This window comes from Vipera berus, assembly GCF_964194415.1.
Source record: "Vipera berus genome assembly, chromosome: Z".
NCBI classification, from domain to species: domain Eukaryota; kingdom Metazoa; phylum Chordata; class Lepidosauria; order Squamata; family Viperidae; genus Vipera; species Vipera berus.
Window position 1 is genome coordinate 72,838,912 of NC_138205.1, and position 26,835 is coordinate 72,865,746.

Genomic DNA, 26,835 nt, shown 5'->3' on the forward strand with positions numbered 1-26,835 from the left:
GTGACCAAAATTTTTTAAGTAAATGCATATGAATTAACTTAAAAACTTGAGTACTGCTACTGGCCTGCTATGGTTTGAACACTAAGTGTAATCGTTTTTCTAACTTTCTCCAAGGAGAGACGAATGGCGGGGTGATATCAATTCCTTCCCTTGGTGAGATTGTTCTCATTCATGAATCTGCAGTAGCAAGACCCTGCAATGATGTTTTGTTTTAAACATTATAATTTAAAGAAAAGTAGAATAATGAAGGTGCAGCTACTGTAGAGACACAGGAGACATTTGAAAAAAAATATTCTGTTTACAAGGCATATGGTTTTATTAGAATTACTGAAGTACTGGAGAATTGTTGAAGAAATGTGTTACTGTCCATTTCTATTCAGAGTAGGCAAATCTTCAAGGGAGAGACACTTAAATTCAAGAAATGTTCAAGCAAAACTCTTTGAGGGAAATGGGTAGTTTAGAAATGTGAAAATAAATAAAATAAAATAAGCAAACAAGTAAGTTTGTTTAGTGTGACATAACCCTGTAACATAACATAACCCTTTCTCTTTGCTAAGAATTAAGAAAAGCAGTCATATTGCTTTACATCATTTTGCTTCAAAGCCCCCCCAAGCCCTCCTCCAACATTTGCAGTCTTTTTGTAGTTTTTACAATTGGTAAACATCAATAGCTATTTTTGTGCTTACCTGGATTTCTGCTGCCCAGATACGATAGCCCTAATATAAATACTTCTGGAATAGTTGGAATGACTCATTTTGAACCTGACTTTGAGTTCAAAAGGTTTTAAATTTAAAATCTTTAACCTACTGTAATGGAAAGGAAGGGAAATTCTTAAGGAGGAAGAGCTACTATCAAGACAATGGGCAGGTAAAAGAAATCTGAGCCTGGGGCAAAACTGTAACTTGAGAAAGCATCTCAGACAAGACCTCCACGCCCCTCCCCCCACCCAGTTCTCATGAAGACAAAGGGGGGTGGAATGAGGGAAGCACATTCAAACTTGCTAGAGTCTGTTGCTATAATCTTATATTAAAAGTAGAATTAGCATGGATGACATAACACATTTGACAGGATGATTCATTGAAACATGTAAAAATTACCAACTACCCTAATACTCGTTATAATACTAACACTACTAATAATAATAATGCTCATCCTGTAATAATCAAAGTACTCTTTGACAAAATGATTAAGTTAGTGGACCAGCAAAATGCTGTGGACATAGTATACTTAGATTTCAGTCAACTTCCCTCCGTCCAGTGCGCTCCCACAGAGAGGGCCTCCTCAGGGTGCCCCCGATCAAAGAATGCCGATTGGTGGCCCCCAGGGGGAGAGCGTTCTCTGTGGGCGCGCCAGACCTATGGAACCGCTTGCCGGTTGGGCTCCGGATGGCCCCCGACCTTCTCTCCTTCCGGCGCGACTTAAAAACATATCTATTCGAACAGTCTGACCTGGTCTGATGGGTTAGGGTAGGGGTTTTAATATGTTTTAATACTGTTTTAAACTGGGCTAAATATTTAATCGTTTTTTAATTTTTGTATTCCGCTTTTTTATATTTATTGCCCTGTACACCGCCCTGAGTCCTTCGGGAGAAGGGCGGTATAAAAATATTGGTAAATAAATAAATAAATAAAAATAAATAAATGTTTCTTTGTAAACTAGAAAAATGTGAGATTGACAGCACCACCATCAGATGGATTTGTAACTGGCTGACAAGCCACACTCAAAGAGTAGTACTACATCTACATGGAGGGAAGTAAGCAGTGGGATACCACAAGTTTCCCTCTTAGGCCCAGTACTCTTCAATATCCTGATAAACAACTTAGGAAATAGAAGGGCAGCTCAGCAAATTTGCAGATGACACTAAGCTGGCAGAAATAGTCAACACCCCAGATGATAGGCTCAGGATCCAAATGGATCTTGACAGACTTGAACACTGGACCCTATCCAACAAAATGATATCTAATGTGGAGAAAAGCAAGGTTTTACACTTAAGCAGGAAAAACCAAAAGTACAAGGAATATAAATCCTTCCATTCTCCACCATCCAGTCAGAGCTGAAGAAGCTTCTTGGATGAGAAGCAAAATGTCTTCAAAGAAAAACAAGAAAGCAGTTGCCTCTTGAAAAAGCACCTTTGGGACAAAGAGGGGGGAATCTCCACACACACACACCCACACACTCACACAGGTAGAACTGAATGAAATGACATTATGCATATGAAAATGTTGAGAAAGATGTTTCCAACAAATGTTGCAATCCCCAAAAGGGAATCCATAAACCTCTTTAAAAGAAAGATGTTTTCTTGTAATAGAATCATAAGCCACTAATCCTGACCTGTCACATAAATATTTTCCTACTCAATACATTTTCTTTGATCTTATTACGATGAAGTTTCTGGTGGATTTCAATATTAGGGATCTCCTCCTCTTTTGCTTCTCCTTTGTCTCCCCACCCCCCAATTTTTCCTCCTCCTCAAACAAGGTCACCTTTTTTTAAAAAACAAGGATTAGTAGTTCCTCATACAAAATTAAGTTCTAACTATATTATAAAACTAAGTACTTTTTTCTATAATAAAAGGTGTTTAAAGAGTTTGCTCAGCTTTAAACAGAATTACAATTTACTTCTTTTCAAGTGCCCAGACCATAAAATCTTTTGAATAATTTTGGGAATGCAATTTGAGATTGCAATCCCAAAATTATTAGGACTCTGAAAACAGGGTATGATGTGTTGTAGATCCACCTGGCATGGATCTACAGTGAGGACAAATTTTATAAAACTTTTTATGACATAAAATAATCATAAAAGTTTATTAGATAATACAGACTGCCATACAACATTTCCTATGATGATGTTTGATTGTGCTATAGACTCCAAGATGGGCTGTTTTCAAGGCAGATGAATCTCTGATTGTATGCCAACTATTCCAGTGAAGGCAGTACATTATAAGCTGTTATTGTTCAAGGCATTGAGGAATCTGATGAAATTCTCAAATAATACTCAAGAGGTCATGGGTTGTCTAGTTTATTACCAATTGTGTCTCATTTTAGTCTTGATCTAGCTTGGAAGTGAATGTGAATTGATCTGCCAGCATTTTGCTCTGCATAAATATCTTGGTGGAATTTAAATGTTGCCTGGAAAGAAAGTGGAGGGAATATAGTATTTGTTCTGACAATGTTGCATACAGCATCATACTCATTTTCTAAAAATATTGCTTTGTTAAGACTATAGGTGTTTATTCCTATATTATATAATCTTTTATCATTGTAAGAAATAATTATAATTATTTTTTGTAGTTATTGCAATGTGGCAGAAAATGAAAGGAGAAACCTGGCAGCTATTAGAACCCATGGATGGATTTCACCCTAATCAGGTAACAGACAAGATGTGTGTGGGGGGGGGCATACATTTAGAACAAAAATATATGACTCTCCAGATGTTGTTAAATTATAATTCAAAGCAAACCAAGCCATTTTGACCAATGATAAAGATCCTGGGACTTGATGAGCAATATCTGAATTCCCAAGATCCCTTCTTTATTAAAAGAGAATAAAGAAAATCTAGATGTAAATGGGAGGTAATGGTTTCTATTAGCATGCTATGCAAAACATATAGAATTAGATAACACATTGGATAGCATGATAATTAAAGTCTTAGGATATTTAGGATATAATTTCCTCTGATATTACACAACTCTTTTGCTCCATAGGAATTTTGTTTCTACGTCAAATCAAACTTCATTTGGTGCCAATGGTCTATCTCAGTGATCCCCAATCTTTGTGGCTTTGCTTCCCAGCTGGGGGAGAGGGAAAAGGAGAACCAGACCGCACAAGTGGCAGGCACACAGGCACCAAATGACCTGCACACTCATGTGGAAGCATACTGACCTGCCACTCGCGCAAGTCAAGCTACTCACACGGTCCAGTTCAGAATAGGCCACGGTCCAGTAGTTGGCTGCGGCCCAGAGATTGCGGACCCCTGGTCTATCTGCCACTTTCTTGAAAGAAAAGGAAAGTCAGCATTCTTGAAGCTTCCTGTCACAGAAATGAGGGAAGAAATTTATAATAGATATATAGACACACACACACACGCATACACCTGCTAAAAAGTTTGGTTTAACATAGGAATTGCTTTGCTTGGAATGGAGAATGAAGTAGAGAGAATGTGGATGAGGTTTCTCAGTCATCCAGGCAGAGTTGTCTGGAAGTTGAATCATAGCAACTAGCCTTCTTTTCTTCTTGGTTTGAAACATTTTGCTGCTTATTCAAGTAGTTTCTTCAGTTTGAACAAATTGGTTAGGAAGATCCCATATATATTTTCCAGGGTGGTTTTATTGGGTGAGAAATGAAACCTCCCTGGAGGACATATATGGGACTCCCTAACAACTTGCTCAGACTGAAGAAATTATTAGGACAAGCAGCAAAGTTTCAAACCAAAAAGAAAAGAAGTCCAATTGCCATGACTCAGCTTCCTGATGAATAGAGAATGTTTCTGCACTGAAGATATATACATAAAGAAGTGTGGAGGAAGGGGACAGAATCACCCTTTTTAAATAAATGCTGAAGTGCTTATGCACATAATAGTAGTCTTCAAGTCAGTGTTACATAGATCCTCCAACATTTAAAGGGATAGAAAGATAGAGGACCATAGGGACTAAGACATGGGAGGGAGACTGAAATGAAGGTGAGTATGTAAGGCAGGGACAAGAAAAATAAATACATAAATATTTTGATCTGCGAGGGAGGAAGATTGAATCATCCCTGGGAGAGGTAAATTAAATGCCAATCTCTATTTCTGATTCTACAGTCTTACCATTGAGATAGTAGCTGGTTTATAAATAGTTTTATCCATGAGACAATCATGGATGGATAATAGATCAGGCATGTGTCAACACAACTTTGCAGGCCATGGAGTGTGGAGAACACCTCACTGAAATCTTTCTGACCTGATCTCAAGTACTGTATCAGGCTTGAATAAGGGAAGTGAAATGGTATACTAGAGTCCCTGGCACTTGCAAAGGGTGTTGTCTTTAGTTGGCTAGACATGGGGGCATATTTGTGAGAAGCAACAAGCTGGGAGGATGGGTCCCAATATAACCTTTGTGGTTGTATATCCCCAGCACTATAGTGTGCACAGCAGTGCTACATCCGGAGCTTGATTTCATTGCAGCCAATTATGATTTCTTCAAGATGCTAGTGTCTCTTGGATTAACCTCTCTTTTTTTTGGATCAGACCAAGCTCATAAATGCATGATCATCACTAACAATATGCTTGTCCCAGGTTCATCACAGATTGGACCATTAGACAAAGCTTTTCCTCAGAATGTAACTGGGCTTTGGGGATATTTTTATCAGTCCCTTGTCATGGACAGATCACTTCATTGTGCTTATAGAATTAATTGGAACAAGAGTCTATAAGAAACATGGGCTACTTGGTATTTGCCTATCCCTAGTTATTTGATAGATCCAGGTTGAGGGTTTGCAGGGAGTTTCTGTTAAACACTTAGTTAGCATCTGAAATATAGAAATGCCTTTATATTAAGGCACACTAGACAGAATAACTTCTCTACATCTACTAATCTAAAGGTGCTTTTTTTTCAAGAGGCAATCAGACTTTCATGTTTTTCTTTAAAGATGTTTCACTTCTCATCCAAGAAGCTTCCTTAGCTCTGACTGGATCCCACCATCCAGTCAGAGCTGAAGAAGCTTCTTGGATGAGAAGTGAAATGTCTTTAAAGAAAAACAAGAAAATCCAGTTGCTTCTTGAAAAAGCATGTTTGGGTCAACCATGACTTTGATGAATGAGAATCTCCATAGACATCTGTTAATCCAAGTCAGCTTCTTGGATCTCCAAATTTCATTGTAAGCAAAAAAATTATCAACAGAAATCAAGAGAAATTAGTATTATTGACTTAAAATAAATGGAAAAGGGACAGACATTTGTCTGAAATGATATAGGGTTTCCTGCCTGAGCTGGGGGTTGGACTAGATGACCTCCAAGGTCCCTTCCAATTTTATTATTAACCACCTAGCTAAGGAGAAAATGTGATTGACACATTTTAAAAGCAAACTGCATATATTTTGAAGATGCAGTGTGTTGTAATTAAATTGGGAGATGTCTTGTGCCAATTATAGCCCTTCCAAAGAATAGCTCTCTTCTCCTATACCTTCCTAAATAGAATTGTATGAAAATATAAATTATCTGGTAACACCTTTTTGGACTAACAAATTTTAGTGAAAGGTACATGTACAAGCTTTCATGAGCTACAGCTCATTTTATGAGCTAAATGTAGTGGCTCAATTGTTACAGGACTTATATTGGGATGGAAGCAAAGCAGAGAGAAGATGGGATGGATATGCAGATATAGACTACATGTAAACAAGAGGTCCTTGGTGCTCTCTGAGCTTGGCTATTTGCTTGCAGATGTTTCATTATCCAAACTAGGTAGCCTATCAGAGCTAATGATCATCTGAGAGCACCAAGGACCCCTCATTTCAATTCTGAATTACAAATATTCTCTTTTATCAGTACATGTGAAACAATTAGAAGTATTATTATCAATTGTAATGTATAAAAACCTATTGTTTGTTAAGAGTTTCTGAGATAACTTGAAGCCTTTTGATTTGTTTCCAATGAGTACTTCACTCTTTAGTTGTTAATGCTTGCAGGTACGGTCATAAAATGAATTATCATGTGACCAGACATGATTTTATGACTTTTACCATGATTGTTAAAGGGAAGCATGTGGCCATTAAGTGAATCATGTGATCAATAAGCAAATCCAGTTTCTCTAATTGACTTCTTTTGTCAAACGCTAGCTGAGAAAGTCATGATCTTACGATTGCAAGATGCTGCAACTCTTGTGAATACGAGCCAGTTGCCAAGTGCAATCACATGAATGCTGGGGTGGTGCAATAGTCATAACTTTAAGAAGAGGTGGCACTTTTTCTGAGGCCATTCTAACTTCAAACCATTGTTAAACAAACAATCCTAAGTTAAGGAGTATCTGTAATGAAGTATAAATATGTATATTAAAACTGAATTTATTTTTGCTCCCCACTTTCATAAGGTGTCTGCTATTAACTGATTTAGAATTAGCCACATAATTTTATAATACAATCAAAATCTCTCTTGCTCTCCAATTCTCTCTATATAATTTAATTTTCAGATTAAGTTTTTTGAAAGTTTTCATCATGAGAAAACTGCTCCGATTGCCAGCACAGGTAGTCCTTGACTTATGACCACAATTGAGCCCCAAATTTGTTGCTAAGTGAAATATTTGTTAAGTGAGTTTTGCCCCATTTTACGATCTTTCTTGCTATAAGGTAAAGGTAAAGGTTCCCCCACACATGCGTGCTAGTCGTTTCCGACTCTAGGGGCCGGTGCTCATCTCCGTTTCAAAGCCAAAGAGCCAGCGCTTGTCCGAGGACGTCTCCGTGGTCATGTGGCCGGCATGACTAGACGCCAAAGGCACACGGAACGCTGTTACCTTCCCACCGTAGTGGTCCCTATTTTTCTACTTGCATTTTTTTTTTACGTGCTTTCGAACTGCTAGGTTGGCAGAAGCTGGGACGAGTAACAGGCGCTCACTCTGTTACACGGCACTCGGGATTCGATCCGCCAAACTGCCGACCTTCTGATCGACAGGCTCAGCGTTCTAACCCACTGAGCCACCGTGTCCCTTTCTTGCTATAGTTAAGTGATTCATTGTAGTTGTTAAGTAAATCTGGTTTCTCATTAACTTTGCTTGTCAGGTCACAAAAAGGCAATCACATGACCCTAGGACACTGCAATCTTTATAAATATGAATCAATTGCCAAGTGTCTGAATTTTGATCATGTGACCATGAGGATGCTGCAGTAGTTGTGAGAAAAATGGTCACAAGTCACTTTTTTCACTGCTGTTGTAACTTGGAACAGTCACTAAACAAACTGTTGTAAGTTGAGGACTACCTGAAATCAGTAACAATTGTGTTAGACTGATTTTAAATCAGAGAATATTCAGAAGCATTGCACAATTAAAACATGCTTAGAATATCCATGGTTAATGGACATCCTTTGATGAATTGGTTCTGGAAGTTTAAATGTGTATAGGATTCATTGGGAAGACAATACAATTCTGTTTTCCTTCCCTATAAATTGATTCAACTAGGATAAAATTTCCTCTTTCTAGTATCTTGCTCTAAGTGTTTATGGCACTTATGAAACTACACAGCTTCACAGGCAGTATTTGTTTTAAATGCTTGATTGCTTTATACATAAGATCATGCATTTTAACTAAAAGTTACAAAATAAAATTACTACTGTTTTTTAAAGGAAAACCTGATATTGCCTGGCAAACATGATTTGTCTTGTTTAATGTGAAGAATTATAGTTGCTTTGTACAGCTAGAACACAGCTTGAGGGCCCTTAGACTTTCTCCTTCCAAATGACAAAAAGTATTTGTCAGAAAACTCCAAAGCTGAAAAAGCCATGTAAAAATTACATATTTTAAAAGGTCAAGCTGAAAAGATGTCCTTATCTAACTTAGAAAATTGAAACCAAATCTAGGAAGTCATGCAGGCAATTCTGTTATAAGTGTGTGATATGGGGAAGGGATCAAATCTGGCAAAGTGACATCTTAATTTAGGAAGAGAAAAATAAGATTTAGAGTTGGGGAGCCAATTTCCATTAAAGTACATATTTTCACTTTGCAAACATTCCACAATCTGCCCCCATCACTTGCTATGGATAATAAAACAAAGGTCAATAGCCAAACAGAACTACCATAGTGGGGATCATATAAATTTTGATGGGGATGGAAAAGTAAGCTGCTTAGCTCTCTTCTTGCTCTCCCAACTGAGCCTTCTTTCTAGCATCAGCACAGCAGTTGCCAATAAAGCTGCAAGCTTGTCACAGGTATGGGAAGTGACAGGAGAATTGAGACGAGACTTGTTTGGAAGCTCTGTAGTTATTTGCAACAGTGTCTAGCAGTCAGTTTTTCCTTCTAAAAGTGGACAGACCAAAAGAGAGGAAAAGATGTGTAGTAACTTGATATAAAAAGTTGCAAGACCTCTACGTGCTTTTTTAACAAAACAAAAAAAAAGAAAAGAAAAGACAGAACGTTTCAGAAATTGTCATACCAGTAAGAGCATAGAACATAGTATATAGGTAATTGTAATAGAGTAACAGATAATAGTAATTGAATAGTGATAGTATAAACATTGTCATAATAAGATTTTGTGGTTGTAAAGGTCAATTAAAAAAAATTCAACTGTACCAAAAAAAAAAAAAGCTAAATGTCTCCCTGTCAGTTGTGTCCAACTCCAGGGCATGGTATTCATCTCCATTGCTTGGCTGAGGAAGCCAGCATTGTCCAACACAATTTCCATGGTCATGTAGCCAACATAGCTATATGTCAAAGGTGCATGGAATGCTGCTACCTTCCCACAAAAGTGGTACCTAATCTACTTGCATTTGCAAACTTTCAAACTTCTAGGTGGGCAGGAGCTGGGGCAAATAACGGACCTCACCCCATTGTGCAGAGCTCAGGTCTCAAACCTGGGGTCTCAGCTACCCAGCTGACAACCTCAGCATCTTTAACTGCTGAACCATTGTGCCCATACCAAAAGAATCTATTCATTAAAACCAACACATCATGAATTGTCCATTCTCTCATTAAACTGTTAAGTGTTACAGAAACTAGATTTTAACGAAAGGCCTTCTATGAAGTACATTTTAAAGGTTTCCTGAAAGTCAGGAGTGAGTTCCATTCATATTTCTGGTGGAAGAAATTTCTAAAGGTGCTACTATGGTAAATATTTTTCGCTAAAATAATTTGCCCAATTTACAACTGTAACAGGTTTTTTCTCTCAGAATTCTGTTGCTGATCTTTTCCTTTGCATAATCCCCTAGAGCAGGGGTCTTCAAACCTGCTGGCTGAGGAATTCTGGGAGTTGAAGTCCACAAGTCATAAAAGGGCCAAATTTGAAGACCCCCTGCCCTAGAGCTATCAAAGTTGCAATCCTACCTTTGCATCAACTGAAAAGAAACTGAATTCAACAAGATCTACTTTCACTGTAGTGAAATTTAGTTAGAAATTTGAAGAACAGTGATGTGTCACTGATGCAGCCTTCAAAACATTGGACCTACTCTGTACTTTAGTCACAAAATCTTTGCAACCTGAGAATGATATAAACATTTAAATTGTGGGTCAAAAACTTCAGCTGGGAATACAGTATGAATGTGTGTGCTAGGTTGGATGCTAAACTTTCAATTTTGTCCTCCAAAGGGCTGTTCTTCATGTATGAGCAAACGAATCTGAACAATAAACACATCTAGTGAGTCATATTGAGATAAATGTTATGGTTAAAATTTTAGGGGGAAAAAACAATTAGACTTCACTTTGATGAACTTTGTCCTCACAAGAAGTCTATTTCTTTTCCTTGAGAATTCTCTTCCTTGAGGCAGAGAGGCAATCTGACTTTCCTTGCCTCATGTTTCCTGCCTCAGCTAGAACATGCAGAACTTAGAAAAATAACATTTTACTGTTTTGTAGCAGAAGATAGTTTTGCTCTAAGTATATGCAAAAACTAATTCTAGCATAGATGCCTGATCTGCTCTCAGGAGAAAGGCCAATGTTGATTTGAAGAAAATTCAAGCCTTTCTCAAAGTGAAACATTCCCTCAAAAATTTGCACAACCCTAGAAAATATAGTAATGCAGAAAACACAATTTTGTGTTTAATTTTATACAGTAGCCATGCTATTGCTGCCAACTTGTCATATTTCTGTATTTTAATTACAGTTAATCTGCAAATATTTTAGTATCTAAGGTATTTGGGCATGAATTTAAAGCAACATAGAGTCTACTAATCCACTTTTTTTTAACTACTTCTAGTTTGCTTCTGCACTCGAAGCAAGAATCCTGTGGAAGAAGCTCCTTCAGGAAAGGCCTGATATTCTTGGAAAAGAAAATCCATTCAACAGTGAGATTGCAGCAATCTTTCACAGTCAGGGATACTAATATATATATATATATATATATATATATATATATATATATATATATATATATATATATATATATATATATATATATATATATATATATATATATATATATATATATATATATATATATATATATATATATATATATATATATATATATATATATATATATATATATATATATATATTAGAATGGAAAGTTATATCCAATAGCATATAAAAGGCAATGAATGGCAGGCATAAATAGAGTGACATTCAAACATAAGAAATTTGGGGAGCTACAATGTATGTAATTTAATTAAAATTTTGTTAAGTTCATATTTACTTATTTTGAACTGAAATATATCAGGTAAATTAGGAATAAGGTCAGAGATGACTCTTAATTGATTGGATAGGATTATTTTTATGTACTATATTTCTAACTTTCCAGCCTATTATTCATACTCTACCTTTGTTTAGTTACAATATTAAAGGCAGAATTAAGTTTTCACTAGAAGTACTTTAAATCTAGTATTATGACTATTTTATTAATGTAGTGCTCAATTAATCATAAAAAACTTTTTGTCCACTATGTGAATTTATCAATGCTATCATATTCATATCAACAATATAAATTAATAATTCTGACTAAAATAAACAAGTTTTAAAAAACCACAAAGAATATTTCAGTAAAATTACTTATTTCTTTAAAGAATTATCAACTAAAATATTGTTACATTTGTTCAGGTTAATGTCAGTTAAGGTTTACATTTATGTATATTAACAAAATTTTGGTTTTTTTGGGCAGGGATTAGTTCAAGGTTTAAATATTCATCATATATGAAAATGTGTATTTTTAGCAAATTTCAACAAATCTTAAACAAACTTTTTTTTCAAACAGTTCCTTAAGAGTAAAATAAAAGGCTAAATAACCAAATAAATTCTTGTAAAACAAGTCTGATACAAGTTTAAAACTGGATTCATTCCAAACAATCATTTCTTTTCTTTCATAATCAGCCTTAAAATTATTTCATCAGGATTTGTACAAATTTAAGTACATTTATTGTTGAGTTGAATACCTTAATCAAATGCCAGTCCAAACTGTAGCTTATGAAAAAAAGAAAAAGGGTCCTTGTTTCACTACTTCACAACTTTCCTTGGGTATTTTCCTGAAACTGCAGTTACTGAGAAAACCCTAATAGGGTGTCACAAATTTTGAACCTTTTTTCTCCTAAAGTTTGGATAGGAAGATATTTGCTAGGATTCAGTTAAGAAAACTCTGCCTTTCTTTTGAACAGATGCATTTTTGTTAATTTTTTCTTTATTACTATTACTCTGATATTACCAATATTTTTTCAGCAGGGTGAAAGTCAAAAGCTTTTTGTTCCTTCTAGCTTTTCATATCAAAAGGAAGCATAAAAACATGAAAGAATTGTTTTAAACAACCAACAGGGACAATCTAATTTCTTTCTTTTAGCAGGAAACATGTTAGGTAAGAAGGTCTTATAGAGCCAACACTTCTCCCAATTTGTCTTTTCTCTCAGGAATTTGATACTGAATTTTGCTTTTGAAGATTGAATCCTTCCTTCTACTTACTTGACCCAAAGATTAGGTCTTAGGGATATTAAAAATGTGTTGATATAGGTACAGATCATTCCGAGTACTTTCATTTCCCTTTGGACTAAGCTGACTGTCTTCAAACTATGCCACTCTCAGAGATTATTCAATGGTTTCCTAAAACACAATTCTCTAAATGGAAGCAGTTCAAGGTTTATGGGAAAATAAACTTGTAATAGATCTGGACTAATTCAAACTACTCTATTTTGTAGGATTTACTTCTGAAAAAATATAAAGCATAATGTGGTTAAGAAAGGAGGGTCCAGAGGGAAAACAGAATGTTTTAGAGTTCAAGAATTTTTTTTACATCCCTATATTCATGTTCACACTTTTTGGATTTGCTTATTCGCTTTAGCTGTCTGGATTCAGTCTTTTGCACTATGGCAGGAAAATACTAACTGGAAGACAATTGTTCTATCAGGGATCTTTATTTATGCTGAAGTCTTCTTTATAGCTTAAGAATAAAAAAATACTAAGAATTCACAGAATTACGAAAAAGGGACAGGGACAATGTATAAAGTATTAGTGTTTATTTAAAGCCACATCATGTAAAAGAAGTGCATGCCTATTAATTTTTCAAAGCAAATGCAGCTGCATCATAGCACATTGTGATACCAGTAGAAAACATTTGTGGAAGTTGCATATCTGCTATTTAACTGAGTAGCCTTAATATTGCACCATTCAGCTTATATTAATTTTGCTTATATATCACTCATTTAAAAATAACAGTTTGTATTTAGCTCTTAAAGCAAGCTTTAAGGAAAAAACATAATTCAAGGTTTTCCAATAGGGACATAGCAAGCATCAGGTTGCCACATGCGAAGGTCAATAAGCACTTGATTTAACTTCTGCATCCAAAGATTACGCTCATCTTTAGTATCAGCTGATAACCAGTTCCTTTAAAAAATGAGATTGAATATTAATTTTTAAATTCTCCTATAAAGGTAAAATGGATTATTTTATTAATTATAAAAATATATCATAATTCCAACATCATTCTCATAACTTAATCAACAATGTTGATAGCCAGGCCATGTAAAGAATCAATTTAAAGATATCTATAATAGAAAAAATATACACTCAACTCTTTGAAGAAAGAATATGGATTAAAAAAATGCTTACTTGGTAACACAGAGTGTGTCTCTGCATTGGCTAACTAATGTTTCCTTATCATCTTCTCTCTGGGGACGAACAGTAATTAGCTCAAAAGTATTGGGACGAGCACAGAATTCTCTGTTGGCTGGTTCAATATGGCGATTAGTGCAGTTTGCCAAATTTATGGAGCCCAGTGGATGCTGAAATTAAAGATATTTATTTATAGATGTGTCCATTTATTTATAGATGTGTCCATGGAGTCAGAGAACTGTAGGCATTTATGTTTTTCATGCAACTACATTAATACACAAAATATAATACAGCTGCAAATGATAATTTGTATTATGCAAATACACAATTACATTATTATGCCAGTATACAAATTACATAAATCACAGCAAATGTGTAATGATGCATTAGAGTTCATAGTATTGTGAATGGATTAAATAGAGTTTAACTGTCTTTTAAAAATGAAATATTAAAATAAATCATTCTAAACAACAATTCTTCTAGCATGGTATGTCATAAACTATTACGGTAAAATGAATGCCTTCTGAATTCCAGGGACAAAATTTTTTAGATAAGGCCCAGATAATGCATAGTGACATTCAGCAATTCTTGACATAAAATCTCTCTTGATGATCTCTCTGGAGGCTACATGTCAAGCATTCTGACCTCAAATTGTTTAGAGCGTTATATATCACAACCAAAACCTTGAACTTGTTTTGGTAGTTGCTTCAAAAAAGTGTATCAGAAACAGTGCCTACTCAACAATCTGGTCACAGAGTTCTGCACCAGCTGCAGCTTCCAGACCAAACATAAAGTAGTCTCACAATGAATTATAGTCTTCTAAATAAAGTTATCAATAAATGAACAAATGTGCCCACACTGTCCCTGTCCAGAAAAATGTGTAATTAATATATTAACTCAAGCTAACAATAAATATTCCTAGCCACAGAGGTAATTTGAGCCTTCAAAGATAATAATTTCAGGAGCACCCTCAAACTACATACATGTTCTTTCTGAGAAAACTACACACAGAAGAGAAGTAAAGAAATAAACTTTATAATTAATTGTAGTCTTCTTTTCAAATTGAAGATTTCATTCATGAAAAACAGTCCAAAATGCACAGGAAGTTATATTATTCTTCCTACCTAAATAAGAAATCCTAACAAATATTTATTTTCCTGGGCTCCAAGATCACTGCAGATGGGGACTGTAGCCAAGAAATTAAAAGACGCTTGCTCCTGGGGAGGAAAGCCATGGCAAATCTAGACAGCACACTAAAAAGCAGAGACATCACCCTGTCAACAAAAGTACGTATAGTCAAGGCTATGGTCTTCCCAGTTGCAATGTATGGCAGTGAAAGCTGGACCATAAGAAAGGCTGAGCGCCAAAGAATTGAAGCCTTTGAACTATGGTGCTGGAGAAGACTCCTGCGAGTCCCTTGGACTGCAAGGCGATCAAACCGGTCAGTCCTAGAGGAGATCAACCCTGACTGCTCTTTAGAAGGCCAGATCCTGAAGCTAAAACTCAAATACTTTGGCCATCTAATGAAAAGGAAGGACTCACTGGAGAAGAGCCTAATGCTGGGAAAGATTGAGGGCAATAGAAGAAGGGGACGACAGAGAATGAGGTGGCTGGATGGAGTCACTGAAGCAGTAGGCGTGAGCTTAAATGGACTCCAGAAGATGGTAGAGGACAGGAAGGCCTGGAGGAACATTGTCCATAGGGTCGCGATGGGTCGGACACGACTTCGCAACTAACAACAACAACAACAACAACAAATATTATAAAATAGTGCAGAATTTGGCAATGTAAAGTATGAATTTACCTAAATTTAATGTAGCTATATAAGACTCTGATGAAACATATAATTTCAAATCATAATTTAATAAACAACCTCTCTACATTATTTTTATATGCATTTAGCCTGCAATTACCTTTTTCTTTTCATCATCTGGATAAGTCCAATAAGAGATACAATTTCCTGAAAGAGCACACCAGCGTCGATGCCAAGCTCCAAACCCACTAACATCTTCAAACATAGTCTAGAGAAATGGGGAAAAATATTTCTGAGCAGACATTCTCCCTCATTCGTTTGTAAACATGGTTAGGCCCTTCACACATACAGCTCAGTTCCTATTATTACTTTGTTTGAATACCATAGAGATAATATTCAACTTATGACCAGTTACTTGGTGACCACTCGAAGTTACAGTGGACTCCCTGAAAAACTACTTTTGATCTGGATTCAAAGTTCATCCCCCCTTGCACAGGCACATATTCACATTTTGGGTACTCAGCAACTGACCCATATTTACAGTCATTTGCAACACCCTATGATCAGACAGTAATTTATATTTTTTCTAGAAACTGGCATTTTCTTCTGATTTAACTGCCCTATATCAAACAATGGATTTCCTTTACTGCTTAACATTAGATTTGATCATTCTTGAATTCTCTTATAATACCCATTATTTAAATAGCTATTTTAAATAATTAGTTTGATTTTGGGACTATGAGCATTTTTATAGCACATATTGCCATCTAGTGGAGTCAATAATATTTGGCAACTACAATTATTTGCAATTTAATAGCTGCTGGTACACGTTTTTTAAACCAGAGCTTAGAAAGCCACAGGTTGAAAGATTTATCAGTCACAAAGAGAACAGTTTTAGAAATTCTTAAAATTATGATAAAGTAAAACCAAGGTCACACTCTGTATTAAAATAGGTGCAATAACTTACCAAAAAACCCCTCTCTTCCATACAAGAATCAATATGACATTTAACCTTTAGATGTATATGCCCTTCCAGAGGCGATAAGAAAGGAACCTAAAAATGGATAGGTAGAAGATAAGCATAAATGTTATCCCAAATTTTCTTTAAGGAAGAAAAAAGTTGCTTCTTCTTTTGCTACTAATATGCATCTAGAGCATCTTCAAGGCTACAAACTTCTTCACAAAATTTAAGATTCTATAATCTTGAAATTCCAGAAACAATTTTGAAAGTTTAGACTTCTGGTTTGCCACGTTCCGTCTTCCCTGTCCAGTTTCGCATCACTGGGGGACCCTGAAAAGGGTCTAAAGTCACCCCGTAGAGGTGACCAGCAAGGAGGGGCCCTCGCAGGAGCAGTAGCCCGCTAGAGCCGGCAAATCCCTCCAAACTGGCGGATGAAAGACCAGCCATAGAAATATGGCTTGTCACTAGGCTGCAGACAGCCGAAGTCCCACTTACCATCTGGCAACTTCAAAGCAGCATGGAAGAGACTGGGTGAGATCTACCTCTCTTAAATCCTAATTACTCTCTGTACCTGCATAAGCTGCTAAGGTATTTTTCCCCCTGTGGTGAGGGAAGGAAGATCTTAGCCCTCCCTCCAGAAACAGCAGCGACCAACTACCCAGGGGAGTTTAAAGCATTGAAAAATAACTGGGATCCTAATCAGAATTCTATTTTCTAAAAGAGAGATCTGATAATAATCCAGAGAGTTAAACCAGTCACATAAATTAACCTGAGCACTACTTTACTAAGAACTGACCAATTATGCCATTGAAGCAGGCAACAACAACCAATTTCAAAGAACGAAAGTAGGATTGTTGTCTGTCCAGGCTTAGCATTCTAAGACAGACATGTCAAACTCGTGACGTCGAGCAACATATCGGGACGGTTTCCCCATTGCCGGCAATGGGGTGGGTGCGGTTTCTGCGTGACACATCCAGCCCACGGACCAGCAGTTTGACACCCTTGTTCTAAGAGATGAAAGGCAGCGCCTCATTTCATGTGTAGTCTCCAGAGCTTCAGAATTGATACTACCAAGCACATTCAACTGAATTGCACCATTGTCCCTTACTTTTATTACATTTGCTGCATCTTGTCAAAGCTGTCTCAGGAATAAGGAATCAGGATATCCATTCTTAGAAAACCGATGGAGTTCAAATATTAAGATATGTTAATGATCTAGGAATAAGTTAATTCAACAGAAAATCTTGTTGTTTTTATTGGGCTTCCTAAAAATGTTTTCAAAATGATCAGATTTTTGCATTGGTAGTATAAAAAAAACCTAAGCTCCTTCTAATTCATTTGATTTGGTTGTCCCTGTTATAGTTTTCTTTTGTTTTCAAATCACCACAAGAGAAGTAGTAAAACAAATGCCTGAACTAAAATCTCATAATTTTTTGTGTAGGCATTTGTACATGCTGGTTCACAAGTTGTCTTAAATCAGTACTAGTATATTTTTAAAAAAACTAGGAAGTAATTAACCATAAAAGCTGCTTCCTGCCAACCTTCATTTTATTAACTATATATTCTTGTTATAGGCAGAAAATCTAAGCTACGTTATGAAAAATAAGACAATTGGTGGGGCCTATTTCGTAAAGGGTGAGAAACCAATATTATAGTAATGTATTGAAGGGATTTTATTATGCTTAAGGTTGATGTTAGTAATATTGATATTAGTAGTCATACTTGTAATCATCTTTCTTTATGTGCAAGCAGTTTTGTAGGTGCTTTATATTGGGAAATTAGTTACCGTATATACTTGAGTATAAGCCGAATTTTTCAGCCCACTTTTTTGGGCTGAAAAATTCCACTTCGGCTTATACTCCAGTCAACAAAAAAACTTACCGAGGACTTGTGCGCGGCCGAGGCTTTGGTGCTTCCGGGATCGCCCGCACCTCTCCCAAGCCACCGCCGTCCGAGACCTGCCGAAGTTTGGGGAGGTTTGGGGAGGTGCGCGCGCACCTCCCCAAACTCCGCGCCTTGCCTGCCTGCTTCTTTCCGCAGCGGAAAGAAGCAGGCAGGCAGGGCGCGGAGGAACGGAGACTTGCCGACGTTTGGGGAGGTTTGGGCGCCTCCCCAAACCTCGGCAGGTCTCCGTTCCTCCGCGCAGACCTGCCGACGTTTGGGGAGGTTTGGGCGCCTCCCCAAACCTCGGCAGGTCTCCGTTCCTCCTGCCGACCTTTGGGGAGGTTTGGGCGCCTCCCCAAACCTCCCCAAACCTCGGCAGGTCTCCGTTCCTCCTGCCGACCTTTGGGGAGGTTTGGGCGCCTCCCCAAACGTCCCCAAACCTCGGCAGGTCTCCGTTCCTGTTTGGGGAGGTTTGGGCGCCTCCCCAAACCTCGGCAGGTCTCCGTTCCTCCGCGCAGACCTGCCGACCTTTGGGGAGGTTTGGGCGCCTCCCCAAACGTCCCCAAACCTCGGCAGGTCTCCGTTCCTGTTTGGGGAGGTTTGGGCGCCTCCCCAAACCTCCCCAAACCTCGGCAGGTCTCCGTTCCTCCGCGCAGACCTGCCGACCTTTGGGGAGGTTTGGGCGCCTCCCCAAACGTCCCCAAACCTCGGCAGGTCTCCGTTCCTCCTGCCGACCTTTGGGGAGGTTTGGGCGCCTCCCCAAACGTCCCCAAACCTCGGCAGGTCTCCGTTCCTGTTTGGGGAGGTTTGGGCGCCTCCCCAAACCTCGGCAGGTCTCCGTTCCTCCGCGCAGACCTGCCGACCTTTGGGGAGGTTTGGGCGCCTCCCCAAACGTCCCCAAACCTCGGCAGGTCTCCGTTCCTGTTTGGGGAGGTTTGGGCGCCTCCCCAAACCTCCCCAAACCTCGGCAGGTCTCCGTTCCTCCGCGCAGACCTGCCGACCTTTGGGGAGGTTTGGGCGCCTCCCCAAACGTCCCCAAACCTCGGCAGGTCTCCGTTCCTCCGCGCAGACCTGCCGAGGTTTGGGGAGGTTTGGGCGCCTCCCCAAACGTCCCCAAACCTCGGCAGGTCTCCGTTCCTGTTTGGGGAGGTTTGGGCGCCTCCCCAAACCTCCCCAAACCTCGGCAGGTCTCCGTTCCTCCGCACAGACCTGCCGACCTTTGGGGAGGTTTGGGCGCCTCCCCAAACGTCCCCAAACCTCGGCAGGTCTCCGTTCCTGTTTGGGGAGGTTTGGGCGCCTCCCCAAACCTCGGCAGGTCTCCGTTCCTCCGCGCAGACCTGCCGACGTTTGGGGAGGTTTGGGCGCCTCCCCAAACCTCCCCAAACCTCGGCAGGTCTCCGTTCCTCCGCGCAGACCTGCCGACCTTTGGGGAGGTTTGGGCGCCTCCCCAAACGTCCCCAAACCTCGGCAGGTCTCCGTTCCTCCGCGCAGACCTGCCGACCTTTGGGGAGGTTTGGGCGCCTCCCCAAACGTCCCCAAACCTCGGCAGGTCTCCGTTCCTGTTTGGGGAGGTTTGGGCGCCTCCCCAAACGTCCCCAAACCTCGGCAGGTCTCCGTTCCTCCGCGCAGACCTGCCGACCTTTGGGGAGGTTTGGGCGCCTCCCCAAACGTCCCCAAACCTCGGCAGGTCTCCGTTCCTGTTTGGGGAGGTTTGGGCGCCTCCCCAAACCTCCCCAAACCTCGGCAGGTCTCCGTTCCTCCGCGCAGACCTGCCGACCTTTGGGGAGGTTTGGGCGCCTCCCCAAACGTCCCCAAACCTCGGCAGGTCTCCGTTCCTGTTTGGGGAGGTTTGGGCGCCTCCCCAAACCTCCCCAAACCTCGGCAGGTCTCCGTTCCTCCGCGCAGACCTGCCGACGTTTGGGGAGGTTTGGGCGCCTCCCCAAACCTCCCCAAACCTCGGCAGGTCTCCGTTCCTGTTTGGGGAGGTTTGGGCGCCTCCCCAAACCTCCCCAAACCTCGGCAGGTCTCCGTTCCTCCGCGCAGACCTGCCGACCTTTGGGGAGGTTTGGGCGCCTCCCCAAACCTCCCCAAACCTCGGCAGGTCTCCGTTCTTCCTGCCGACCTTTGGGGAGGTTTGGGCGCCTCCCCAAACCTCCCCAAACGTCGGCAGGTCTGCGCGGAGGAACGGAGACCTGCCGAGGTTTGGGGAGGTTTGGGGAGGCGCCCAAACCTCCCCAAACAGGAACGGAGACCTGCCGAGGTTTGGGGAGGTTTGGGGAGGCGCCCAAACCTCCCCAAAGGACGGCAGGAGGAACGGAGACCTGCCGAGGTTTGGGGAGGTTTGGGGAGGCGCCCAAACCTCCCCAAAGGTCGGCAGGAGGAACGGAGACCTGCCGAGGTTTGGGGAGGTTTGGGGAGGCGCCCAAACCTCCCCAAACAGGAACGGAGACCTGGGGAGGTTTGGGGAGGCGCCCAAACCTCCCCAAAGGTCGGCAGGTCTGCGCGGAGGAACGGAGACCTGCCGAGGTTTGGGGAGGTTTGGGGAGGCGCCCAAACCTCCCCAAACAGGAACGGAGACCTGCCGAGGTTTGGGGAGGTTTGGGGAGGCGCCCAAACCTCCCCAAACGTCGGCAGGTCTGCGCGGAGGAACGGAGACCTGCCGAGGTTTGGGGAGGCGCCCAAACCTCCCCAAACAGGAACGGAGACCTGCCGAGGTTTGGGGACGTTTGGGGAGGCGCCCAAACCTCCCCAAAGGTCGGCAGGTCTGCGCGGAGGAACGGAGACCTGCCGAGGTTTGGGGAGGTTTGGGGAGGCGCCCAAACCTCCCCAAACAGGAACGGAGACCTGCCGAGGTTTGGGGACGTTTGGGGAGGCGCCCAAACCTCCCCAAAGGTCGGCAGGTCTGCGCGGAGGAACGGAGACCTGCCGAGGTTTGGGGAGGTTTGGGGAGGCGCCCAAACCTCCCCAAACAGGAACGGAGACCTGCCGAGGTTTGGGGACGTTTGGGGAGGCGCCCAAACCTCCCCAAAGGTCGGCAGGTCTGCGCGGAGGAACGGAGACCTGCCGAGGTTTGGGGACGTTTGGGGAGGCGCCCAAACCTCCCCAAAGGTCGGCAGGTCTGCGCGGAGGAACGGAGACCTGCCGAGGTTTGGGGAGGTTTGGGGAGGCGCCCAAACCTCCCCAAACAGGAACGGAGACCTGCCGAGGTTTGGGGACGTTTGGGGAGGCGCCCAAACCTCCCCAAAGGTCGGCAGGTCTGCGCGGAGGAACGGAGACCTGCCGAGGTTTGGGGACGTTTGGGGAGGCGCCCAAACCTCCCCAAAGGTCGGCAGGTCTGCGCGGAGGAACGGAGACCTGCCGAGGTTTGGGGAGGTTTGGGGAGGCGCCCAAACCTCCCCAAACAGGAACGGAGACCTGCCGAGGTTTGGGGACGTTTGGGGAGGCGCCCAAACCTCCCCAAAGGTCGGCAGGTCTGCGCGGAGGAACGGAGACCTGCCGAGGTTTGGGGAGGTTTGGGGAGGCGCCCAAACCTCCACAAACAGGAACGGAGACCTGCCGAGGTTTGGGGAGGTTTGGGGAGGCGCCCAAACCTCCCCAAACGTCGGCAGGTCTGCGCGGAGGAACGGAGACCTGCCGAGGTTTGGGGAGGTTTGGGGAGGCGCCCAAACCTCCCCAAACAGGAACGGAGACCTGCCGAGGTTTGGGGACGTTTGGGGAGGCGCCCAAACCTCCCCAAAGGTCGGCAGGTCTGCGCGGAGGAACGGAGACCTGCCGAGGTTTGGGGAGGTTTGGGGAGGCGCCCAAACCTCCCCAAACAGGAACGGAGACCTGCCGAGGTTTGGGGAGGCGCCCAAACCTCCCCAAAGGTCGGCAGGAGGAACGGAGACCTGCCGACGAGCCTTGGCCACACAGGGTATTCCTGTGTATTCAGGCTTGCAAAATGGCGGATCGAGCCTCTGCTGGCGGCAGAGGCTTGCAGAACGGCGGATCGGCTTATACTCGAGTCAATAACTTTTTCCAGTTTTTGGGGGTGAAATTGGGGGTCTCGGCTTATACTCGAGTCGGCTTATACTCAAGTATATACGGTATATAAAAGCAAATGTTTCATGCTTTAGGTACAGGTGATTGCTTACATGAAGAGCATGGTAAGGGGCAGGGGGAAAGGAGTTATGGTGGAGCCTGGGTTGTTGTGTATGAGTCATCATCTAGGAATTACTTTTCTGTACCTTTTGGTTCCTAGTACCAAGACCAGATCTCTTTGTTCTGAAGGGGTATAAAAGGTGGAAGACATCTTTCCTGGTTGTTGCCTTCATCTCTCTACCAGCCACGAAGAGAGATGTGGCCACCCAACTCTTATTTTGATCAAAATAAAAGTTGTTTGCTTGCAGAAACCTTGGCTCAGGAGTTTCTTTTGGCTATTTTAAATTCCTGAGTAAATGCTGGGGCAATTGTGAGGCTAAGTGTAAAACCTTACAGTATTAAGACTGGGAGGGATAATATGTATATATGAGTTGGGTGTTTTTTTTAAATGTACCCTTTTCTAATATCTTGTTTGTACTGTGCTTTTTCTTTTTGGTTTGTTTTAAATTTTATTTTTTGTTTTTTATTTTAACTTTTTTTCAAATAAAATAAAAATAGTTATAATAAAGAATGAATTCTAAACATTCTTTGTCAATATTTGAAAAATCTTTTCACTGTAAAAATGAGAAAATGTAGATGTATTATTTAATGATGTTAAAGGCTGATTTAAAAAGCAATTCTATATTAATGCTATGTATTCTTCCAGTTAAAGTTTAACTCATTTTAATCACTATTAGATGTTTATCTTTCTTGTATAACACTGATATTGTTTTTGTTATTTTTTACTATTATTTTTATCTACCTATCTACTTGCCTACCAGAAATGAACAGAACAGCCAGTTGTTTTATACAAAATCTATTTCAGACTGTATCAGGCTTCCTTCATTTCAACACTATAAAAATTAAGGAATAGTAGTAATTTTATTATCATTGAAACAAATGCAAGTAAATCTCTGTCAATCTAATGTCTAAGGCCATCAAAATCAATAGTAGGTCCATATGGACCTGCTATTGAACCCTTATTAAGCTACTATAATTTAAAGAAATAGCTTGTAGAAAAACAAAATGTAAATTAATTACCTTGTCCAACAGAAATTTAGAACTCCCAACTGAAGACAGTGAAATCGTATATGAACCAACAAGAACAAAGTTACTTGTGCGCACAGAATTAGGTCCACCTGGACTAGTCATAGCTATAAAAATAAAAAGATGTGTAATTTTTATTTAGTTAATGTTATTGGTTAATCCTATTAATTAATTCTATTTGTAATTTAAGTATTTAATTGATTAAATTATAGAATATTTTTAAACATAGTTCTAAGAATACAAAAATTATGTGGCAGTCTCAATCTTATTATATCCCCTTCTTCATTCTAATATAGCAAAGAATCCCACCAGGCAGGCATTTTACACATGAATATGTTTTGGGATATATTTATGTATTTATCTATGTACATGTGTGTATAAAATATTAATAATTGTATTAAGTTGCAAATAAATACAAAATTATTTTATTGACAGCATATGTACTGCACATGAAATATATTAAGAATTGAAAACTGAGGAACTAATTACAATGTAATATATTTCTTTATCTGAAATGGCCATAGATCCAAATCATAAAAATACCTCGTTTGAAAACGGTTATTGTTAATAAAATATAAACAGGCTTTCCTCCTGTTTGCTTCTGTATTAACTATGATTCATTAATTACACAGAATCTAACCAAGAATGTGAATTTTAAATGTCGTTAACTTTTCCTGACAAATCTGTAATCTCATTTTAATCCACTTCCATCTGTGAAAAAGGAAGAATGATAAACAACCTTGATAATACTTAAATGTTTATAAGATTATAATTTCTTTCAGTCTTTATCAGGACTAGTATCAAAATGAATACCAAAAACCTAAAGTTTTGCTTACCTGGTGCAAGAAGATTAGTTTTCTATAGATATGTATATGTAAAAAAAATAGAAACAGATTATTCAAGAAATATTATAGACAAATACATTTGATATTATATTGGAAATAGTCTCAATCAAAATTAACTATTTCTCAGATGACATTTTCTTGGGAGTGGGGAAAAACAAATCAATATTAGTACTTACAGTAGTAATAGATGTCAGTAATCTCTTTGGAGTAATAGCCTATGATAAAGAAGATATAACATACCAAGAACACTACAAATATTATAATTTATTTTAGTATAACGTTAGGCTTATGACTTAAACTAAGTCAGTTGCATCACAAAAGTAAAAATGCAAAAAGAATGAAAAGCCTATCTAATATAAAAACAAGCCAAAATCTAAACAATAGATTTCACTGTACATGGAATATACAAATATTAAATGATGAAACAAAATCCAATTTTTCAAAAGTTGCAGAATCTTTTAACTATAGAAATAATACTTGAAGATAGAATAGAAGGGAAACAACTGGTAAAAATCTCAAAATACAAAGATCTGCAAATAGAAGTAGAATAACTGGAAAAATAGCTCAAACAGTAATAGGTGCCTTGGGTGCAATCCCAAAACATCTGGAGCAACATTTGAATACTACTGGCATTGACAAAATTACCATCAGTCAATTCCCAAAAGCAGCTTTATGTAGAATAGTTTACATCATGCAACCATACCCTTTAACATCATCAAACAACATTTATCTATTTCAGATCCTTGGGAAGGATTCAATAAGTGGATAAAATGTCAAATCCAGTCTAAACATTTGGCTGTGAAACCAACCATAATATTTTATTACATTTCTTCTATTTTTAGATTGGTAAAAACCAGCTTTTTACTAATTTCAAAACAGTGAAATAATATTATTTAAGTAATACTGAAACCCATCTAAAAACAATCTCACATTTAAGGTTTTAAAGGATATACTCTGGCAATTATATACAACTCTGTTTTATAGACTATGTTTATTATCTTTTTGGGTCTTTTCATACTAAATTTAAATTCATTTTTATTATCATCATCAAATGTATTTGCTGCCCATATGATTACAATAAATTATATAAACTGAAAGATAAAAAGGACAAGTATAAGTGGAAAGAGGGGCACATAACTAAGGCAGAATATCAGCAAACAGCCCGTGCCTGCAAAGATGAAGTGAGAGAAGCTAAGGCTCAAAATGAACTAAGGCTTGCGACCAAAGTCAAAAATAACAAAAAAAAGCTTCTTTCAACATATAAGAAACAAGAAAAAACTTAAGGAAATGATTGGTCCATTAGTGGGGGAAAGTGGTAAGAAGGTGACAAGCAACAGGGAGAAAACAGAACTATTTAACTCGTTTTTTGCATCTGTCTTTACACAAAGGGAAAAAATAGTCCAACCTACCAAAACCAGTGCCATAAAAAACAGAATAGAAACGCAAGTTAAGATAGGCAAGAAAATGGTGAGCACCTGTCCAGTCTAGACAAGTTCAAATCACCAGGACTAGACGGATTACACCCCAAGGTTCTCAAGGAACTGGCAGACGTGATCTCAGAACCGCTGAACTACATTTTTCAAAGATCCTGGAGCACTGGGGAACTACCAGAGGACTGGAAGAGAGCTGATGTAGTTCCCATCTTCAAAAAAAATAATAATAATAGATCCAGAAAACTACAGACCTATCAGCCTGACCTCAATACCTGGGAAGATTCTGGAAAAGATAATCAAACAACAAATCAGCGAACACCTTGATGCAAACAAAGTTATTACTAAAACCCAACATGGGTTTGTCAAAAACAGATCATGCCAGACAAATCTTATTGCATTCTTTGACCAAGTGACAAAACTAGTGGACCAGAGGAATGCTGTAGATATAATTTACTTGGACTTCAGTAAGGCATTTGATAAAGTAGATCACAACCTACTACTTGATAAGATAGAAAAATGTGAGAGAGATCTTGGAGTCCTAGTGGACAATCACTTAAATATGAGCCAGCAGTGTGCTGAAGCTGCCAAAAAAGCCAACACAGTGCTAGGCTGCATTAACAGAGGGATAGAATCAAGATCGCGTGAAGTACTAATACCACTTTACAATGCCTTGGTAAGGCCACACCTGGAATACTGCATCCAGTTTTGGTCACCACGATGTAAAAAAAGTTGTCAAGACTCTAGAAAGAGTACAGAGAAGAGCAACAAAGATGATTGGGGGACTGGAGGCTAAAACATATAGGGAACTGTTGCTAGAATTGGGTATGTGTAGTTTAATGAAGAGAAGGGTTAGGGGTGACATGATAGTAGTGTTCCAATATCTCAGGGGCTGCCACAAAGAAGAGGGAGTCAAGCTATTCTCCAAAGCACCTGAAGGCAGGACAAGAAGCAACGGATGGAAACTAGTCAAGAAGAGAAGCAACCTAGAACTAAGGAGAAACTTCCTGACAGTTAGAACAATTAACCAGTGGAACAACCTGCCTCCAGAAGTGGTGAATGCTCCAACACTGGAAGTTTTTAAGAAGAGAC

At 39.8% G+C, this 26,835-nt stretch overlaps 2 protein-coding genes across 2 annotated transcripts in view; one reads left to right on the top strand and one right to left on the bottom strand.

Moving 5' to 3' along the window:
* AOAH (acyloxyacyl hydrolase) overlaps positions 1-10,996 on the top strand; it is a gene marked incomplete at its 3' end in the record, with an annotated part of 107,575 nt that extends 96,579 nt beyond the window's left edge. The window contains exons 22-23 of the mRNA XM_081346233.1: positions 3,291-3,367; positions 10,871-10,996. Coding sequence (XP_081202359.1) covers positions 3,291-3,367; positions 10,871-10,996 — 203 coding nt within the window. The remainder of the gene's footprint in view (positions 1-3,290; positions 3,368-10,870) is intronic.
* A 2,116-nt stretch (positions 10,997-13,112) lies between these two features.
* ANLN (anillin, actin binding protein) overlaps positions 13,113-26,835 on the bottom strand; it is a gene marked incomplete at its 5' end in the record, with an annotated part of 44,249 nt that continues 30,526 nt past the window's right edge. Inside the window, 7 exons of the mRNA XM_081343636.1 lie at positions 13,113-13,476; positions 13,702-13,874; positions 15,618-15,725; positions 16,425-16,511; positions 23,463-23,575; positions 24,305-24,326; positions 24,490-24,528. Coding sequence (XP_081199762.1) covers positions 13,353-13,476; positions 13,702-13,874; positions 15,618-15,725; positions 16,425-16,511; positions 23,463-23,575; positions 24,305-24,326; positions 24,490-24,528 — 666 coding nt within the window. The 3' untranslated portion in view covers positions 13,113-13,352. The remainder of the gene's footprint in view (positions 13,477-13,701; positions 13,875-15,617; positions 15,726-16,424; positions 16,512-23,462; positions 23,576-24,304; positions 24,327-24,489; positions 24,529-26,835) is intronic.